Source organism: Empidonax traillii, unplaced genomic scaffold (assembly GCF_003031625.1).
Source record: "Empidonax traillii isolate 1590-97213 ecotype Southwest subspecies unplaced genomic scaffold, ASM303162v1 scaffold309:size1915965, whole genome shotgun sequence".
Classification (NCBI taxonomy): domain Eukaryota; kingdom Metazoa; phylum Chordata; class Aves; order Passeriformes; family Tyrannidae; genus Empidonax; species Empidonax traillii.
The window spans coordinates 1,092,097-1,109,193 of NW_020955502.1; the positions used below are offsets into that span (position 1 = coordinate 1,092,097).

The following is a 17,097-nucleotide window of genomic DNA, read 5'->3' on the forward strand; positions in this document are numbered from 1 at the left end:
CGAGGCTACAAGGGCAGTGGCCATTCCCTGAGAGCGGAGTCTGCTGGCTCTGGGAGAAGGAGGAGGTGACTTCTCTGGGAACAAGCTGCTCCAGAGGGTGAATGGGGTTGTTCTTTGAGGAAAACAAGCCTTGCAAGATCACTGCACTTGGGGAAAGCTGGGAAAAATCAGGCCTGAGGAGGAGCAAAGCGCCTCTATGACAAGCAAACACTGGTTTTGGTGAAAAAATGACATTGAGATGGCAACTTCCTGGGAACGGAGGCATTGTCCAATAGCTCCACGCAGCATCCTGCTCTTTCACTGAAGGCAGATTTGAGGTGTTGGGGTGGTAATAAACTCCCCCCACTTTGGGGAGCATCGAAGGGCTCAGTATAACCATAGTTTGATTTGAGAGTCAATAGTTTTGATATTCATTAGCTGTTCCTTGTCAGGATCTGTCCCAGACCACGTAATTAACTAATTGACTTAAACACTTGCTCTGTTTCCATCTAACCCTCTTTAATCCCAGGCTGGGAACTCTGTCACCTGCCCTTCGCCCTCCACTTCAGCTTTGTCTTTTTCCTTCTGTAAGAGGGTTAGGAACCTGATCAGGGAATTGCTTAGGTTGGAAAAGCTCTCTAAGAACATCAAGACCAACCCAGCATGTTACCAAGTGCCAAATCCACATGGCTTTTAAATCCCTCCAGGATGGGGTCTCCACCACTGCCCTAGGGCAGTGGAGCACCAGCTGTGCCAGGGCTGGGCAACCCTTTCCATCAAGAAATTTTCCCTCAGTATCAAACCTAAACCTCCTTGGGCACAACTTGAGATTATTTCCCCTTGTCCTATCACTGCCCTGCTTGCTGGCAGAGTTGGATGCTGCCAGCTGTCCCCAGGTCACTACCAGGAGAAGCCACCCATGTCCCCAACCCACCATCCAGCTTCTGCTCCTCGAACGCTGACTCCAAGGGGGGCCCGAAGAGCGGAGCCAGTGCAGCAGGATCCTCCCCAGTTTTCTTGCTGCAGGATTAGACAAGCAGAGAGGAACCATGAGGATCAGGTTTGTGCTCAAACCCAGCATGTGAAGCAAATACAAATATTTTCAGGGAGTGTTTATGTTTCAGACTAACAAGGACGTGGGCAAATAGGGGTTTGGGCAGTGAAAAGGGAAGGAGAGTGGTAGCACTGGCTATAGCACTGTTGTGCCAACACTGCAGTGCCACAGTAGCTGCTGGGACAGTTCAAGTTGGTTGGTTCAATTTTAGTCAAAACTGTGTGGGAAATGATTAATAAAAATAGTCAAAGTCTGGACCACACTCTGGTCCAACACACCTTGAGTCAAGCTCTGCAGCTACCTGGGGCACATTCCCAGGGACACTTGGCTTTACTCCATATAAACTTGTGTGTTTGCTTTTCTAAACCAATATATCCCCCCAGCATAACGTTTGCCAGCTCTCCCTATTGATCAGGCTCAAGGTGGCTTCCAGGAGTGGATGTCCTTGCTGTTCTTGTGGGAATACAAGGATGGATACTGTGCATCTGAAACTGGGGGTGCCACTACCATCACAGCCCTCTCCATCCTGCCAGAATCACAGGCTGGTTTGGGTTGGGAGGGACCTTCAAGCCCATCCCATTCCACCATCTGCCATGGGCAGGGACACCTTCCACTGTCCCATGTTGTTCCAAGTCCCATCCAACCTGCTTTGGACACTTCTAGGGGTGGGGCAGCCACGGCTGCTCTAGGCAGCCTGTGCCAGGGCCTCACCACCCTCATAGGGAACATTTCCTTCCCAGTATCCCATCTAACCCTGTCCTCTGGCAGTGGGAAGCCATTCCCCCTTGTCCTGTCATTCCTTGTCTAAGTCCCTCTCCGGCTCTCCTGGAGCCCCTTTAGGCACTGGAAGGGGCTTTAAGGTCTCTCTGGAGCCTTCCCTTCTCCAGAATCCAACAAAGAGCTCATGGACCCAAATCTTCCTCTGCATCCCGCATTTTCTCAGCATATTTAAAGCCAAACACAGATGCTCAGCTGTCTCAGGAGCCTAAAAGGTTATAAAAGTGGTGTTTCTGCAATGGTGCCTTTGATGAGCCAAACTGGAGCAGCTCAGCTCACTGATGGGTTGGCAATAGTTGTAGGGTAACAAATACCCAGTGAATTTGCTCTTTATTCTGGGTTTGCCCTATCCTGATGTAGAGGATAAAGGATCAAAACCTGGAGGAGAACACATTGAGCCCAGTGTAAACGTCCACTTGCCTATGGAATGCTCAAAACCCACACTGGAATGATGTGCCTGGATGTGGATTTGTCGGACAATCCCACTGATGGGTTCTGTACTGACCTGGCAGGGTCTGGTGTTGGTGTGGAGCGCCGGGGCCGTGTGATCTCCTCACCTGTGGCACAGGACAGACAGCACAGGGTGAGAATCATTCCCTGCCCACTCCTCCCAGACCCTGTGCTGGCAGGAGGGCTCACATCCAGTGTGCCACCAGCACGGCACACATCCCACCCCAGCAAAGAACCTGCTTTTAAATTTAGATTTATTTCTGTAGAGCACTAAACTAGGGAGCTGCACTGCTATAGCACTCTATACTCCCTAGAGTACACTCTAGGTACCCCAAGAATGTCCCACATGGCATTTTAAGGAAAACTTTGGGTGCCATCATTTCTGCCAGGACCACTTTAAAGCAAACCTTCCCACACCCTTCCCGCCACCCCCTCCACTCTCCAAAATGCCTCCACCACCCGCACTGACTGTTTTTCCAGGCTGCAGAAGATACTTACTGGATAAATTCCTTTTAATTGTCCCCTGGAAACAGAAACACAGAGGTAAGTGGGATGCACAGGGACATGGGCACATGCCAATTGTCACCCCAGGAGCAAAACAGCCCAGCAGATGTGGCAGGAATTGTCTGAAGTGACATTTACTGTATGTGGCTGAAATACAGAGAGCAGACAACCCTGCCAGGAGGTTTCTGAGCCACAGGAATCCATCACTGGCAGCTCTGCCCTTGAAGACATCCCAGCTGCCAGTGCCTTGGGGGGGTCACTTACACCCTCACCCCATTAATAATGGAAAAAAACCCAAATCCTCATGTTTGATGGCTGCAAATCAGTCTAACAATGTATTTTAGTAATTTAAATCCTTGCTCTTGCTACATCACACACACCTCCCCACACACAATAATGTAGGTTAGAAAAGCCATGTAACGTTGAATCCAACCATGTCTCAGCACTGCCAAGGGCACCACTGACCCATGTCCCCAAATGCCACATCCACATGTCTTTTAAATCCCTTCAGGGATGGGGACTCCAGCACTGGCCTTGGGAAGTTTGTTCCAAAGTCAAATCCACCCCCAGTCAGAGGAACTGGAGCTGTGCAGCAAAGAGGGGAGCAGGAGCCCCACCAGAGAGGGTCACTGGGGACATCCCAGGACCACAAGCAGGATCTCCAGGGGATTGCAAGGATACAGGTTGAGCCTTGGAGATCACCTATCACTGAGGGCCCAGTTGCGTTATCAACAGGAGACAATCCCCTCGATCCCACCATCACCTGGGGTCACACAAAAGGGTGGCTAATGGCAGTGGCACCCAGTCTCCATTCCCTATGCCCACCAAGCACTGACTCAGCCCCCTGCAGCACTCCCATTCCCAGGAGAGGAGGAAGGGGAAAGGATTGGGTCCTTACCGGGCTGCGCCGCTGCGGTCAGCGAGAAGGAAGAGAGAAGAGACACCTGGTCAGAGAGTGACAGGTCAGCACCCCAAGTCCCCCAGAGCCCATCATACCCCCCTGTCACTGCTGCACCAGATGGGCTTCTCCTCCACACAGCCCCCACCACTAGAGCACAACACCTTGTGGGTCACCCGGTCACCCAGCGGTAAGCCAAACCCCAGAAATTGGGTGAGTTTTCCATTTTGGGCTTGGAACACTTGGCAGCTCAGTCCTCTTGGGGAAACCAACCCCTCTGCTCACAGGAATCACAGAGGGGATGGATCACAGATGGGTTTTCTGCCTTCTCATACCTTTGGATGTGCCACAGTCCACAGATAAAACAGTGCACTTACACATCTTGTCCAAACACCTTACACCCAAACTACACCCCAGACTGGACACTCAAAGTAAAGACAGCTTAGCTCTGTTTTTAAATGCTCTATTTTTAAATGCTCTAAGTCAAAAATAGAGGAAATTAAATATCATTCTAGAAGGGCAGGATTTGTTATTTGCATTTTCCATTTCAGCTCTAGAGATGTACAGAACAGGGACCGTGTGACGAGAGGACACAAAGGTGCGTTAAAATATTAGAGAGATAAAAATTGTGTTTCTTACCGGACTTTTCCTCTAAAAGAATGCAGAAAGAGAAAAAAAAAAAGAATGAGAATATAAGATATTGTCTTAAAAGGGTAACAGAGAAATTAAAGATTTGTATTATGACCAAAGCATCAGGTTAAAGACATAGCAAAGCAGAGGGTTGCGAGTGCACCAGCCAGGTTGTCACCCATCCAGCTGGGAGACTGGAGGGAAGGAGAGCGTATGGAAATATAAAATTTTTGTCTGAGCCATCTTATGGAAGCAATTCACTTGTTTTATCATTAACAGGCCCCACTAGCCATAGGCAACAGCCATTCCCAGCCTGCTTCATTCCTTGGAAGGGTCTGTGAGAGAGAAAAGTCAAAGGGGCAGAAAAGGTGAGTTTAAGTGCTTAAATTTAAGGCTGTTACTCATCATCTTAACCCAGTAATTGTTTTTCCCACAAAGTCCCTGTTCCTAGGGATGAGTTTTCATGGAGCCAAGAGCAAAGCCAGCAGGAGCAGAGATGCAGGTGGGAGGTCTGCAGCATCTGGGCTGTGCTGGTGGGGCACATGGCACAAGCTGGTTATGCCACCACGACCTGTGGTTTGCACCAGAAATGGACCTTGAGCTGTTGGGCTTCAGACAGAGAAGGCAGCTGACACCAGTTTACACCAGTATCTCCAGTTCTCCTCTTGTTTCTAAGTTTTAAGGCACAAGAACTCACACCCCAAAGGGGTGGGGAGGACAGTGACTATGGACACAGGTTGCCCAGAGAAGCTGTGGCTGCCCCATCCCTGGTGGTGACCAAGGCCAGACTGGATGGGGCTTGGAGCAACCTGGGATAGTGAAAGATGTCCCTGCCCATGGCAGGGGTTTGGAATGAGATGAGTTTTAAGGTTCCTTCCAACCCAACCAGTCTGGGTTTCCATAGTTTACCACCCTACTGCTCTCTTCCAGAGAGATGCAGTGCCAGAGCAGGGCTTTGCAGCTAGTTTTGGAGAGAAGACAAGCCCAGGACAAGGACCTGGCAGCCAAGTATGGAACTCCTGTGGATGCAAAACTCCTTCAGCCAGCTCCTGCCTGGGGCACTGGTGCTTTCCTGGGCAGTGAGGGCAGTGCTGTGTGCCAGGATCCTGCCAGGATCCGGAGAGTGGGAGCGCCCGGCAGCGACACCGCTCACTCCCCATCTGCACACCTTGGCTCCCTACACCGGATTTTGGATCCCCACATGGACGAACAGCGTGGATCCTTCTGTCCAGCCTGGCACAGGGCTTTTCCCTGAGCACGTCTGCAGTGCTTGTAAGTGAAGAACCTGCTCCAGCTCCAGGCTGAGCTCTGCCAGGGACAGGGATTATCCTAAGGAACAACACCCAAAGCCTTCGGACCACATCACATAGGCATCCTCCTTTCCAGGGGCTAAACCCTTCCTAAATTAGGGCAAACCTCCCAACCTCAGCAGGAAAAACACCATGGAAAAGAGAAGACAAAAATCCTATTTAGCAAAATTCACATTCTGTGGGAATTTGGTTTTCCTGGAGAGAGTGAAGTGCAGAAGAGCTGCTGATAACAACAGCCTAATCCTCATATATCAGTGCAAAACTATTCAAGTATTTAATCATTTAGAATTAAAATCACCAAGAATCTTTGGGCTGCCAGGAGCTGAGTGTGACCACTCAAATTTTTCTTAATAAATCTCTAAATCCCAGAATGGTTTGGGTTGGGAGAGACCTTGAAGCTCATCTTGCTCCCACCCCACTGCCACACTTTCCCAACCTGCAGCATCCCTGCAAGGGATGCAGAAATCTAAGCAAAAAGCAGACTCGGTCCCTAAAATAAATTCTTAGAGTCTTCCTTATCCAATTTTTAAAACATTGCACTCTTTCCCCTCTCCTCCCAAAAATAATGTTGTCGCCTCCATTATATACATACACGTGTGCAACAAAATGCTGGGGTCATCACTCTGCAAACCCAAAATTTGCTTGGTTTCACAATAAATTATTCCTATATTTAGTATAATTATCTTGCAATCATTATTTGCTTATTTGGCAAATAATTGTCAGTCTCAAACTCTCTCATTTTGCTGCATTTGCTACTTTATTATTATTATTTTAATTGTTGGGTTTGGGGTTGTTTTTCCTTTTTTTTGTGCTTCTCAAAGCATCCAACTGCAATTTCTAGCCCTTGAACGCAAGCAGACAGAAAAGGAAGAAGAAATAAAATACACTGATTTTCCTTCATCTTTGCTTCGGGTTTGAGTTTCATTCACACTTCAGATACAGGTTATTTATAAATCATGGGAAGCTTTGTTTGGAAAGACACTAAAGCTCACACTAAAAGCCACTGAAGGACCAAAACCCAATCTTTTCATGGCTGAACAGATTGGGGTGAGATATCAGAAATCTTAACAAGCCTTCGGAAAAGCAGAGGGTGATGGTATTTATACCAGGAGGGACTAAGGAGAGATAACCTTTCCTTCCAGGAACCTGGATTCACACCCAGGATGAGAAATCTCCCTCTAACACTAAACGGCAGCATGAAACCCCCTCTAGATACTTTCCTTGTCCTGGGAATCAGGACAAGACCCTTCTGTTTTATCTTCTGAATGATGATTACATTGAAAAAAAAAAAAAGAGGAAAAAGAGAAAAAAAGGAGTAGCATATCCTGATCTCAGTTGTCCACCCTAAACCTCCCCTGACTCAGCTTCAGTCTTTCCCTTGGGTTTATGATTTATATGTAACACTTCATTTATAGTTTATATTAACTTATATATATCAACCCAAGTATAGTATCAACCCAAAGCATGATGTGAAGCCACAAATAGTGTGATGGGAATATATATAGTTCGTGTTCACTTATAGTTTATATGTAGCACTTCTAGGCATTTCCAAAGACATTAGTAAGACTACAGTACAATCTCATTTTTCCTTTCCTCCTCCATAATTCATCTGAGAAATTTTTGTAACAGACCTCATCAACTACTTGCTAACTCAACTCCCAGATCAAGCCCTGAGACCTCACCATTTTAACATCCTGTTTTGTGTTTCGGGGGGTGGGAAACAACCAAAAAAAACATTAAACTGGTTGGAATCCAAAACTCTTCTGCCTCAGTGGCTGCAGCTTAAGCAGCCAGAAGAATTCCTACAAAAGTGCCCTCTCAGCAGGACAGAGAAGAGGCTCCACCCCAATGTTTCACAAAGCATCAGCATGGAAAGCAGAGCTCCCCACATGCTTGGGGAACACCACTGCTCTTGGAATTGCAGGAGAGAGGGAAGCACACAGGACTCACCACAGGGGATGGAGAAAGTGCAATGTTGCCTATGGAGGCCTTCAGCTCATCCACGGTGGCTGCGCTCCTCAGGACGTCCTTGGCCTGCAGGGGCTTGATCTTGATGTTGAACTTCTTGTGTGCCTCCTCTTCCTCCTCGGATTCACTTGAGGAGTAGAAGTGCTTTGCTTTGGTAGGTAGAGCACAGTTAAAGAAAGTTTCTTTCTGCTGCCCGGGCACTCCAAGGTTGAAGCCTCCCTGCAGAGCAGGAGTCAGGTGTTCCCCAAATGCTTATCCCAAGTGCCCAAGGGCAGGAGTGAATCCTCCTGCTGTGCCCGTCACTGCTGTGATCTCTCAGTGGTTCATCCATGTGTGGGCAGAGGACATGGGAGTGGTGTTCACAGGGATAATTCCAGTCCTGGTTTAGCCCAGCAGGGGTTTGTATCCACATCTGGATTTCACAGAATTGTTCAAGTTGGAAAACCCTTCTAAGATCACCAAGTCCAACCATTCCCAGCACTGCCAAGGCCATCACTAACCCATGTCCCCAAGTGCCACATCCACACAGCTTTTAAATCCCCCCCAGGGATGGGGACTCCAACACTGCCCTGGGCAGCTGTGCCAGGGCTGGACAGCCCTTTCCAGGAAAAAATTTTCCCAATATCCATCCTGAACCTCCTTGGGCACAACTTGAGGCCATTTCCTTTTGTCCTGTCCCTTGTTCTCTGGGAGCAGAGCTCAACCCCACCTGGCTCCACCTTCCTGTCAGGGATTTGCAGAGAGCAAGAAGGTCCCCCCTGAGCCTCCCTTTCTCCAGGCTAATGTTGGACATGGTGGTCTCCATGGGGCATCCCACATTCCTCACACCTCCTCATTCCACACCAGTGGAGCAAAGGCAATTAAAATCACCTTCTGCCCTAATGCCTCAGGTAATTCCCTCTGGAATTTAGTTTTAGCTGTGGAATGATAGCTCAAAATGAAAATAAAAATGAGGAAATAAATTATGATGAATAATAAAAATGAAATAAAGGTAGTCAAGTGGCCTGCCTGTGAACCCCAGCTCATCTTACAGTTTGTAACCCAAGAGACAAAGCCGACAATAAAGGATATAGCCTGGTTCCTCAGGTCGAATGCTGTATCCCTCCTCATCAAGCTCAGGTGAATTCTGGGTAGGAATATAGAATTAGGAATGTTATTTCTGTTCCTGGAAAGCTGGAGCAGCTCTTTCCTCCTGTGGGAAGTGATGTCCAGCAAAGCTCAAGCCCCTGGGGCTACACAGAGCAAAGGCAACCTGTGTTTTGGCACAGACTTCAAATTTCACAATTAATTTTGCAGTGCTCAATTTTTGCAGGAAAGCATTTTTAATTCTTGGTTGTAAAGCAAGGTTTTCTTTGGATAAAGTACAACATCCCATTGGTCAAGACAGAGGTCTCCAGAGCCACCTTATTTCTGGGCAGTTTTATACAGCCTGATTGACCTGCAGCTATGAAATGGAAATCTGGACACAGCTGACACCCAGACATCACCCAAAAAGTCCAAAAACAGGATGTGGGAACAGCCTGGGTCCCCCAGGGTCTTCTTTATAGGTGTTGGATGAGGGGAAGGTCTGTGGGACACTTACATATCTGTCCCAGTCAATCTCCGCGTAAAATCCATTCGGGGCTCCATTTGTTTTCTTCTGCAACACATTGGAAAAGAAAATTGCCATGTTTTAAATGAAAGAAACAAGAAGATGTCATATCTTGTAGTTGTGCCTTGGCAGGGCTGGGATGTCACTGTGGAACTTCCACACATGCACAGCAGTGAGATACAACAGCATTCCCCATTTCTGGAAGGTCTCCCGTACCAGAGAGATGAAAGGGTGTTTTCAGAACATACATCAGATGAAAATACAACATTTCTTAAGGAAAAGCACCAAATGGCACCATTTCTCCATGTGCTGGGATGCTCCAGCCCATGGGGAGAGCTGGTGGCAGTGGGAGCTCCTGAAGCCTGTCAAGCAAGAGGTAATACCACAATTTATTAGGAGACAAACACCTCCCTCATGAAGGATTCAGATTCTGTTACCCAACATGCCAGGACTTATGGCCCCAGCCCACAGTGATGCCAGGATGGAGGGTGAGAGGTGACTGGGATGATGTCTTTAATGCATATCGTGACACACCAACAAACACAGAGGTTATTGCTGCTTTGGATCAAGGGAATCGGTTTGGAAGGAGGCTTTGGGCACCCATCACCTGGGGAACTCTTTACTGGTCTGCTCTGGGCACCCAAAACCCACCCAAAGCTCCCACTAGCCACCACAGCCAGTGAGGACTTACCTTAGGCTGGGCTCAATTTTGGACCCTTAAATTGGATAATCCAGTTCCCTTGAGCTTCCAGAGGGAGCATCCTCACCCCAGCACCATGCCAAGGGTGTGACACAATGCACTGGTCTGGGGCTGGATCCAGCATCCTCACCCTCCATATCTTACCCATCAGACCTCAAGATGCTGCCCAAGGGTGGAACAGTTTCCTGAGAGGATCAAGGAGGAAGAAACATCCTCTGGATGCCCTTCCGTGGCACTCCTGCTTTTCCCCCATCCATTTCCATTTAACCCCATTTCTATCAACCCACATACATCCTAGTTGAAGCTAGAGAGTGTTTTCCTATATTCTGGATTTCAAACCAAGAAGGACTCACTGTTTGTAAGGACCCTTTGGTAGCTGTGAACCGAGCTCTGTTTTCCTTACCGAGTTATTTCCTCCTTCCCGCACACTCTCAGGTTTGCTATTGCAAGATGGATCATTGGGATGAGGGCTGGGCTGCTGCAAGGGATGGGGGGTGGCAGAAAAAGGGTTAAAGTCTCTGCTCCTTGGTTGTTGGTTTTTTAAATACACAAAAATAAGCTACAAGGAACTAGCAAACACTGATTTATGAGGAAAGGAGGGCTCAGCTGTGGCTCCATCAGGATTAAGCACAGTTTTTACTGGGGGCTCTATTCAGCAGTTGGAGGATTTGCCTCTTGGCTACTCCAGTGGCTGCAAATGTTATGGGAAGAACATGTTTTAGGAGGAAAAATTATATTTAACATCTTCATCTCCAATTCCCCTGTTTTAAATACATTCAGTAGCTTCATTATGCGTCCCAAAAATTGCATTTCTGCATCCTTCAGCTTGCTGGAGCACTGGAGAGCCTTCCCTGCACCCCCCTCAAACAACAAGCCACCCAGAAAACAAGAGTAGGAGCCCCATGGAGAGGGCACCTGAGCTCACCTGAGGTCCCTGCACCCACATCTGGCAAGGAAAAGCTGCCCATGGCATTTCTGTGGCAAAGGGAACAGCTCTGGGCTGTTCTCTGCACATTCACAGAGTCATTATCGTTGGAAAGGCCCTCCAAGATTGAGTCCAATCTATGTCTGATCCCCACCTTGTCACCCAGCCCAGAGCACCGAATGTCACGTTCAGTCCTCCCTTGGACACCTCCAGGGATGGGCACTCCACCACCTCCCTGGGCAGCCCCTTCCAATGCCTGACCACCCCCCTTTCCAGGAAGAAATTCCTCCTTATGTCCAACCTGAACCTCCCCTGGCACAGCTGAACCTGAACCTGTTAATGTTATTTATCCATTTACCACTGCTGAACAGAGCCCTGGTTAAAGTGTTGCCTGAGCTGCTGACTGTTTTAATCTCTATTTCTGAACAAGTTTACAGGCACAGAGCAAGCCTAAAGCCAAGGATTTGGGGTCAGATGGAGAAAAAAACTAATTTCTTGGAAGGAGCAGCTTGGTACCTTAATTTTTGTATGGTTTTAGAAAGACACCCCAGCACTGCTCTCCCTCATGAGCCTCCCAAGGGGCTCGTTTTTATTTTAAGGTGAAATTTTAACATAATTTGCTCAAGAAATAAAGCCCAGCACAGTCCCAGTCTGAACACAACATACTTATTGATATCAAATGGCTAAAGGAGACAGGGTCCATTTACTACCCAGACCTAGCAGGGGCATTTCTGCCTAACACAAGAAATAAAAGCAGCAATAATTAAAAAAAACCTCAAGTATCTCCTTGTTTTCAGGTTAATATAGAAAATAAAAATAGATATTGTAAACAGCTGCTCTGGCAATTTCCCCTTAACTCCTCACACAGCAAATCTGACCAAAGCCAATTAGCAGGAAAGGAAACAAGGATGAAGAGCCGAGGGTTTTAACAGGACACCTGGTCCCTCTGCCCCTGGAGCTCCTCAGGTCTCCCTGTATTGTTATTTTCTTCACATTAATTTTGCAGGAAACCTGGAATAGGTCATTGTTTCAAAGAGATTCTTACTGACATTTGTTTTCTATATTAAACAGAAATGAGGAGACTGTTCACAAAATGCTGATGGTGGTGGGTGGGAGAAGTGACACTTTAGGGGCCACAGTGGGAGTGGGACTGGAGTCTGGGCAATACTTACAATGCCATCCCTGTCTGGTGACCCCCTGCAAAGAACAGAAAGAAACAGAGCTATGTTAATGCCCAAACCACACCAATGCTTAATTAACTTCTGGAAATGGTTTTCTTAATGAATCCACAGCAGCAACGGTTGTAATTATGAAATTATCAGCAAACCTGCATTAACTGTCCCACATGCTCCTTGTGAAACCCACTCAATGGTCTCAGAGCCATTGTACTCTCATTATCAGATGACAAATTTTATGTTTATTAATGATAAAGTGCTCCTGCTGATGGTCTGTCCTGGCTGAGGAGTTGGGCTGGCTCCTTGCACCCATCCCATGGCCACATCCCTACTCCAGCTCTGCATCCTTGGTCAGAAGACAGAAACCATTTCCAGAGTAATTCTGAGATTTTTCTTCTGCCAGAAGGACAGTCACTTCTCTTTGGAATGGATTTGAAAACTGATGAGGCTCCTCAGGGATCCTAATCCCCAAGTGATTATGGGATTTGGGCTCGGTCACGGCAGCTCTGCAGCCACATTTCAACACTGCCCAGGGATGCCAGCTATTTAATGAAGACAAATGTTTATGGAATCCAGACGGGCTCCTCCACCTCCCACGCGCTCCTGAGTTTTATGCATTGCCAGGGATTTGCCACCAATTCATGTCTGACTCAAGGTATCATGGTAACCCTGCCGGGAGCTGTTTGTTTTAACAAGGAGTAACACCTTTCCTTGGACTTCTCCAACCTATACGTGTCTTAGTCCCATCTCCCCTATCTCCTGCTTAATCTCTTCGCACAAATGTCTCTGAAACTCTTTGTATGAAGAAAAAGAATCTCTTCTGCATTTCCTCCCCACATAGGGGATGTCATCTGCTCATATCCTGGCTAGAATTGCTGTGGAGATTATAACTGCTCATCAGGTGGAGGGGAAGAGGTGGAAGGTCCTCCACCATGGTGTTGCAGCTCCAGCACAACCCACATCTCCTCAGGACCAGGCAGCACCTCCAGAGTCCCCCCACCATAGTGCCCACCACCAGGACCTGGGGCCGTGGTGGCATGGCCATAGCAGAGGGTGACAGGGGCCTGTCAGAGCCCATCACTCTCCCAGTGCCCCTCCCAGCCCCAACGGGGGACTTGGAGAGCGCTCGGAGCCGTCCGAGGCTGTGACTGCGCTGCGACCCCGTGCCGTGCTAATCACTGCTGTGCTAATTGCAGTGTCCTCCACAGTGGCCTCGCTGCGAACTCATTCCCACCCCCAGCACCCCAGGATTCCTTATCTCCCGTGCCACTGGCTCCCACAGCCGCTCGGAAGGGCAGGATGGAGCAGGCATGGAAAGCACAGTGCTGGGTGAGGCAGGAGAGAGACCTGGCTCTGTCGCATTCTGTTTCCCCTTCTCGTGGAAAATCAAAGCAGGTTGATTCCTGCCCATCCTTCTGATAAATTGTAGGTGAAGCCATACATGGCTGGAGCTCTTGGCTGTCCCACTGATTGCCGGGCTGATGGATGGATGTCACCATTCCCAGTGATAAGCCACTCTGCCAGCCAGAGAACATCTCAGTGCTGCACAGCCCTACTTTGGGATATGCTCCATGTCCACCTATTTTCAGGCCCCTCTTTGCAACAAAGACCTGCACCAGGCTCACCATGGCCCCAGGTGCATGGCCAGGCCTTGCAGATGTCCTTGCACAGGAAATCTCCAAACCCACAGCCACCAAAACATAAAATAGCTCAGAAAAACAAATCCAAATTAAAAAAAAGAAACAAAAAACACCTTTGAGTTTCTGTTGTGCCAGACATTAGGCACCTGCATGATGCCGCAGATGCAGGAATGGGGCTCCCTGCTGCCTTTCCCCTGCTCTGTTCCCAGTCTATGGATGGCACAGGCTCCTTTGTCACACTGCTTTGGCACATCTACCCCAAAGCCATAGCAGTGGTGGCCAATCACTGAGGTTGGAAAAGCCCTCTCAGACCATGGAGTCCAACCATTCCCCAGCACTGCCAAGGGCACCTCATGAGTTGCCAAGGGCCTCCAAGTGCCACATCCACACAGCTTTTAAATCCCTCCAAGGATGGGGACTCCACCACTGCACTGGCCAGCCTGTTCCAATACCTGACAGCTCTTTCCATGACGAAATTTTCCCTTATATCCAACTTAAGCCTCCCCTGGTCTGAGATAATGCAATTTCCTCTCATACTGTCCCTTTTTCCCTGGGAGCAGAGCCCGACTCTCACCTGCCTTCACCTTCCTGTCAGGGAGTTGCAGAGAGCCTAAAGGTTCCCCCTGAGCCTCCTTTTCTCCAGGCTGAGCACCCCCCAGCTCCCTCAGCCTCTCCTTGTGCTCCAGACCCTTCCCCAGAACAATCCCTGGACTGGTATCAGCACCCCACCAGCAGCTCTGCACCGCCACACAGCATCCCCTGCCAGATGTGGGAAGATCCCCCCCCACCACACGTTTTCCTGGAAAGCAAAATCATCTCTCACAGCAGAGGCAAAAGATCTTGTGCTCCACCAGCCCCCTGCTCCCCATTGTCCCGAGCCTGGCCCAACCACACAGCCCCTCCCCACCACTGCCTCACTGCCTGCTCAAGCATCTCTTTAAATTGAATTGGCATCTATAAAGAGCTCAGCAGACAAGGCAAACCAGTAGTTTGGGCAGAGATTATTCTGCTGAAACTCTCAGAGGAGTAGTTTTGCTCTGATCACCACTCACTGCCATCATAAATCGCGCACACACACAGAGAACCTGCATGATCATCTCTGCAGTGACACCAAGGAAACCCCTGATTTGTTGGTCACTGGATGTAGAAGGGAAAGCAGCTTCAGTGTAGTTGTTATTAGAGACTTGATCTAATAAATGCCTGTGATGGCCCAGCTTCCTGCCTGTCCTGGTGCAGTGGCATAAGCTGCTCCCTGGCATCATTATACATTAATATGGTTTATATCCCATGGACTCACGTGGAATCAGTGTCCTTTTCTTTCTTCCGTATACCAAAGGCCTTCCTGGTACGTTTTTTCAATCCTGTGGGTACAAGGAAAACAAATAAAAATGCAATATTAATATAAAACTTCAAGTATATCCCCTAAAAGGTTCCTTATTCCCTTGCTGGCTGTAATCCATAAATAAGGTAAAACATGGAAAGAGCCAAACCCCAGAAGCTGCCAGCAGGACTTTGCAGGTTGTGTGTACATTTGCTTATGCCATTTATTTGTTCACTTAACACTTATTAACTTGATCTCAGCTTGTGGGACTCTATTTCACAGTTAATATTTCTAAGCTTTCTGTCTTAATCACACCCTCATGCTGCGTGTGGGCTCTAATGCATGAAGGGGAAACCCCTCTTTGGTGTTAAAAATCCATTTAAACCATGAGGTTGGTTATCTTCTGCGCTGATTCTTGATCTGTACAGTGCTTAAAATGATGTCTGGTAGCAGTAATGCTGGAGCTAGATGGAAAGTGGGAAGTCCTGGAAGCCCCAGAGCCCATCAGGGCATCAGTCACCACCACAACACTTGGAAACCAGATAGAGGAGAGTGGGTTTCTCCAAGTTCTCCCTCTTTTTGCAGAATCCCAGACTGGTTTGGACTAGAAAGGATCTTAAAGTTTATCTCATTCCTAGGCAGGGACACCTTCCACTAGTCCAGGTTGCTCATACACCCCCGGCCTATGGGATCCATATGTCCCAGCTGCCAAGGGCAGCACAAGCAGCTGGACCCCACAGACTCATCCTGCACCTTCATGGACAGTTTTGGTGTTACTACATCCATGCCTTTCAGCTTTCCTGCTTTTTTCAGGACTCAAATGAGCCATTAATAACAGAGGAACATTCCCACTAATCTCCCCCCTGGAATAACTTCAGCCTCCAAACTTAAATTAGAGCAGGAAAGGCCAAAACCCCCAGAAATGAGTTGTTTAGTCTTCTCTAAAGAAGCACCCAATGTGGCTAAATTTTGTAACACAGCCTTCTGCTCAGTTATATAATAGGCCCACCATCTGCTTGAAGTGGTTATGATTGAGGGAAAGAGGGATATTTAGGAAAGGAAGAACAAAATTACATTTTCTTTGGAGATGGCTGTTGGGAGCCAGCGGAAGCAGGTCCCCCATCAAGCCCCACCTTCACCACAGGGCAAGGCACTGACTGCCCTGATGGTGACACCAGAAAGGTCTTCAGGCCAGTGGGGGATGACCAAGTGATTTCCCAGGATTTTCCCAGAATTTTGGTGGCTGCAGCTCCGAGGAGCTTGTGTCTCCCCTGACATGGTGAGACACCCCATCCAATGGCGCAGGGGCTGAGCTGAGAGTTGTGCACAGAAAGGCCCTGCACACCCTGGGCCTCAAGTCTCCTTTCAGCTGTTTTGAGTAGTTGAAGGATGATAAAACTTGTCCTGGCAAGAGCAATCCTTTTGAAAATAATAATAATATCTTGTCCATGGAGGGAATGCTCCGTGGAGACACTATGGATTCATGGGAACCTCACAAGACAAGAGAGATCCTCTGCTGGAAGAGAAAAGGTGATGGTAAGTGGGACAGACAGCAGAGAAGAGTCAGTGAAGCAGCAGAAAGGCTGAAAGTATGGAAGAAAGCACGAAAGAAAACAGAGTATATCCATATGGGGTATAATTCATATTTAATTTACTATTATCTTTTTTTCCCTTAGTATAACCAAGAATTGGTGTCTGAGAAACAGAAACTACTATTTCAAAATATGTAAAGCTTCACAGTGTTTTCTTGAGAATTACCAACATCTTATTTTCTACACCAAAGACTTCATATCTCTAGAAGAAAAACAACCCTGTTCTCCCAAACCCAGTCCCTTTCCCTCCAACCCCACACAGCTGGAGCAGCTGCTGCCTCTGGACCCCCAAATATTGAGGGGGGGTCCCTGGAGAAGGAGTTACTTGCTCAGGAGGACGGAACTCATAAGCAACATATCTCTCAAGAGGAGAGACAGAGTATTAATGCTCTTCTGGGAAAACTAAAGAAAATAATGATTGAAATTAGTTCTACTTTATCTGCACACAGAGAGAAATATTATCCGTGGCTGAGACTCATGACCAAAGTACCTGGGGAGGGGGAAAGAAGGAAGGGAGAAGAATATGGTAGGGGAAGAAGAAAGTCACTATTAGGTTTGGTTTTCCTTTGGTTTGGTTATGTGG

General features: G+C 48.0%; 1 protein-coding gene across 3 annotated transcripts in view; it reads right to left on the minus strand.

The window, feature by feature from the left end:
- The window catches only part of SGIP1 (SH3 domain GRB2 like endophilin interacting protein 1), a 56,541-nt gene that overhangs the window by 23,722 nt on the left and 15,722 nt on the right, over positions 1–17,097 (minus strand). For all 3 annotated transcript variants that reach the window (XM_027891063.1, XM_027891062.1, XM_027891064.1), the window contains exons 2-11: positions 14,899–14,962; positions 11,959–11,983; positions 9,153–9,209; positions 8,642–8,696; positions 7,553–7,728; positions 4,302–4,313; positions 3,663–3,674; positions 2,759–2,783; positions 2,316–2,367; positions 914–999 (exon numbers count right to left, since the gene is read on the minus strand). In XM_027891063.1, the coding sequence (XP_027746864.1) occupies positions 914–999; positions 2,316–2,367; positions 2,759–2,783; positions 3,663–3,674; positions 4,302–4,313; positions 7,553–7,728; positions 8,642–8,696; positions 9,153–9,209; positions 11,959–11,983; positions 14,899–14,962 (564 nt within the window). The remainder of the gene's footprint in view (positions 1–913; positions 1,000–2,315; positions 2,368–2,758; positions 2,784–3,662; positions 3,675–4,301; positions 4,314–7,552; positions 7,729–8,641; positions 8,697–9,152; positions 9,210–11,958; positions 11,984–14,898; positions 14,963–17,097) is intronic.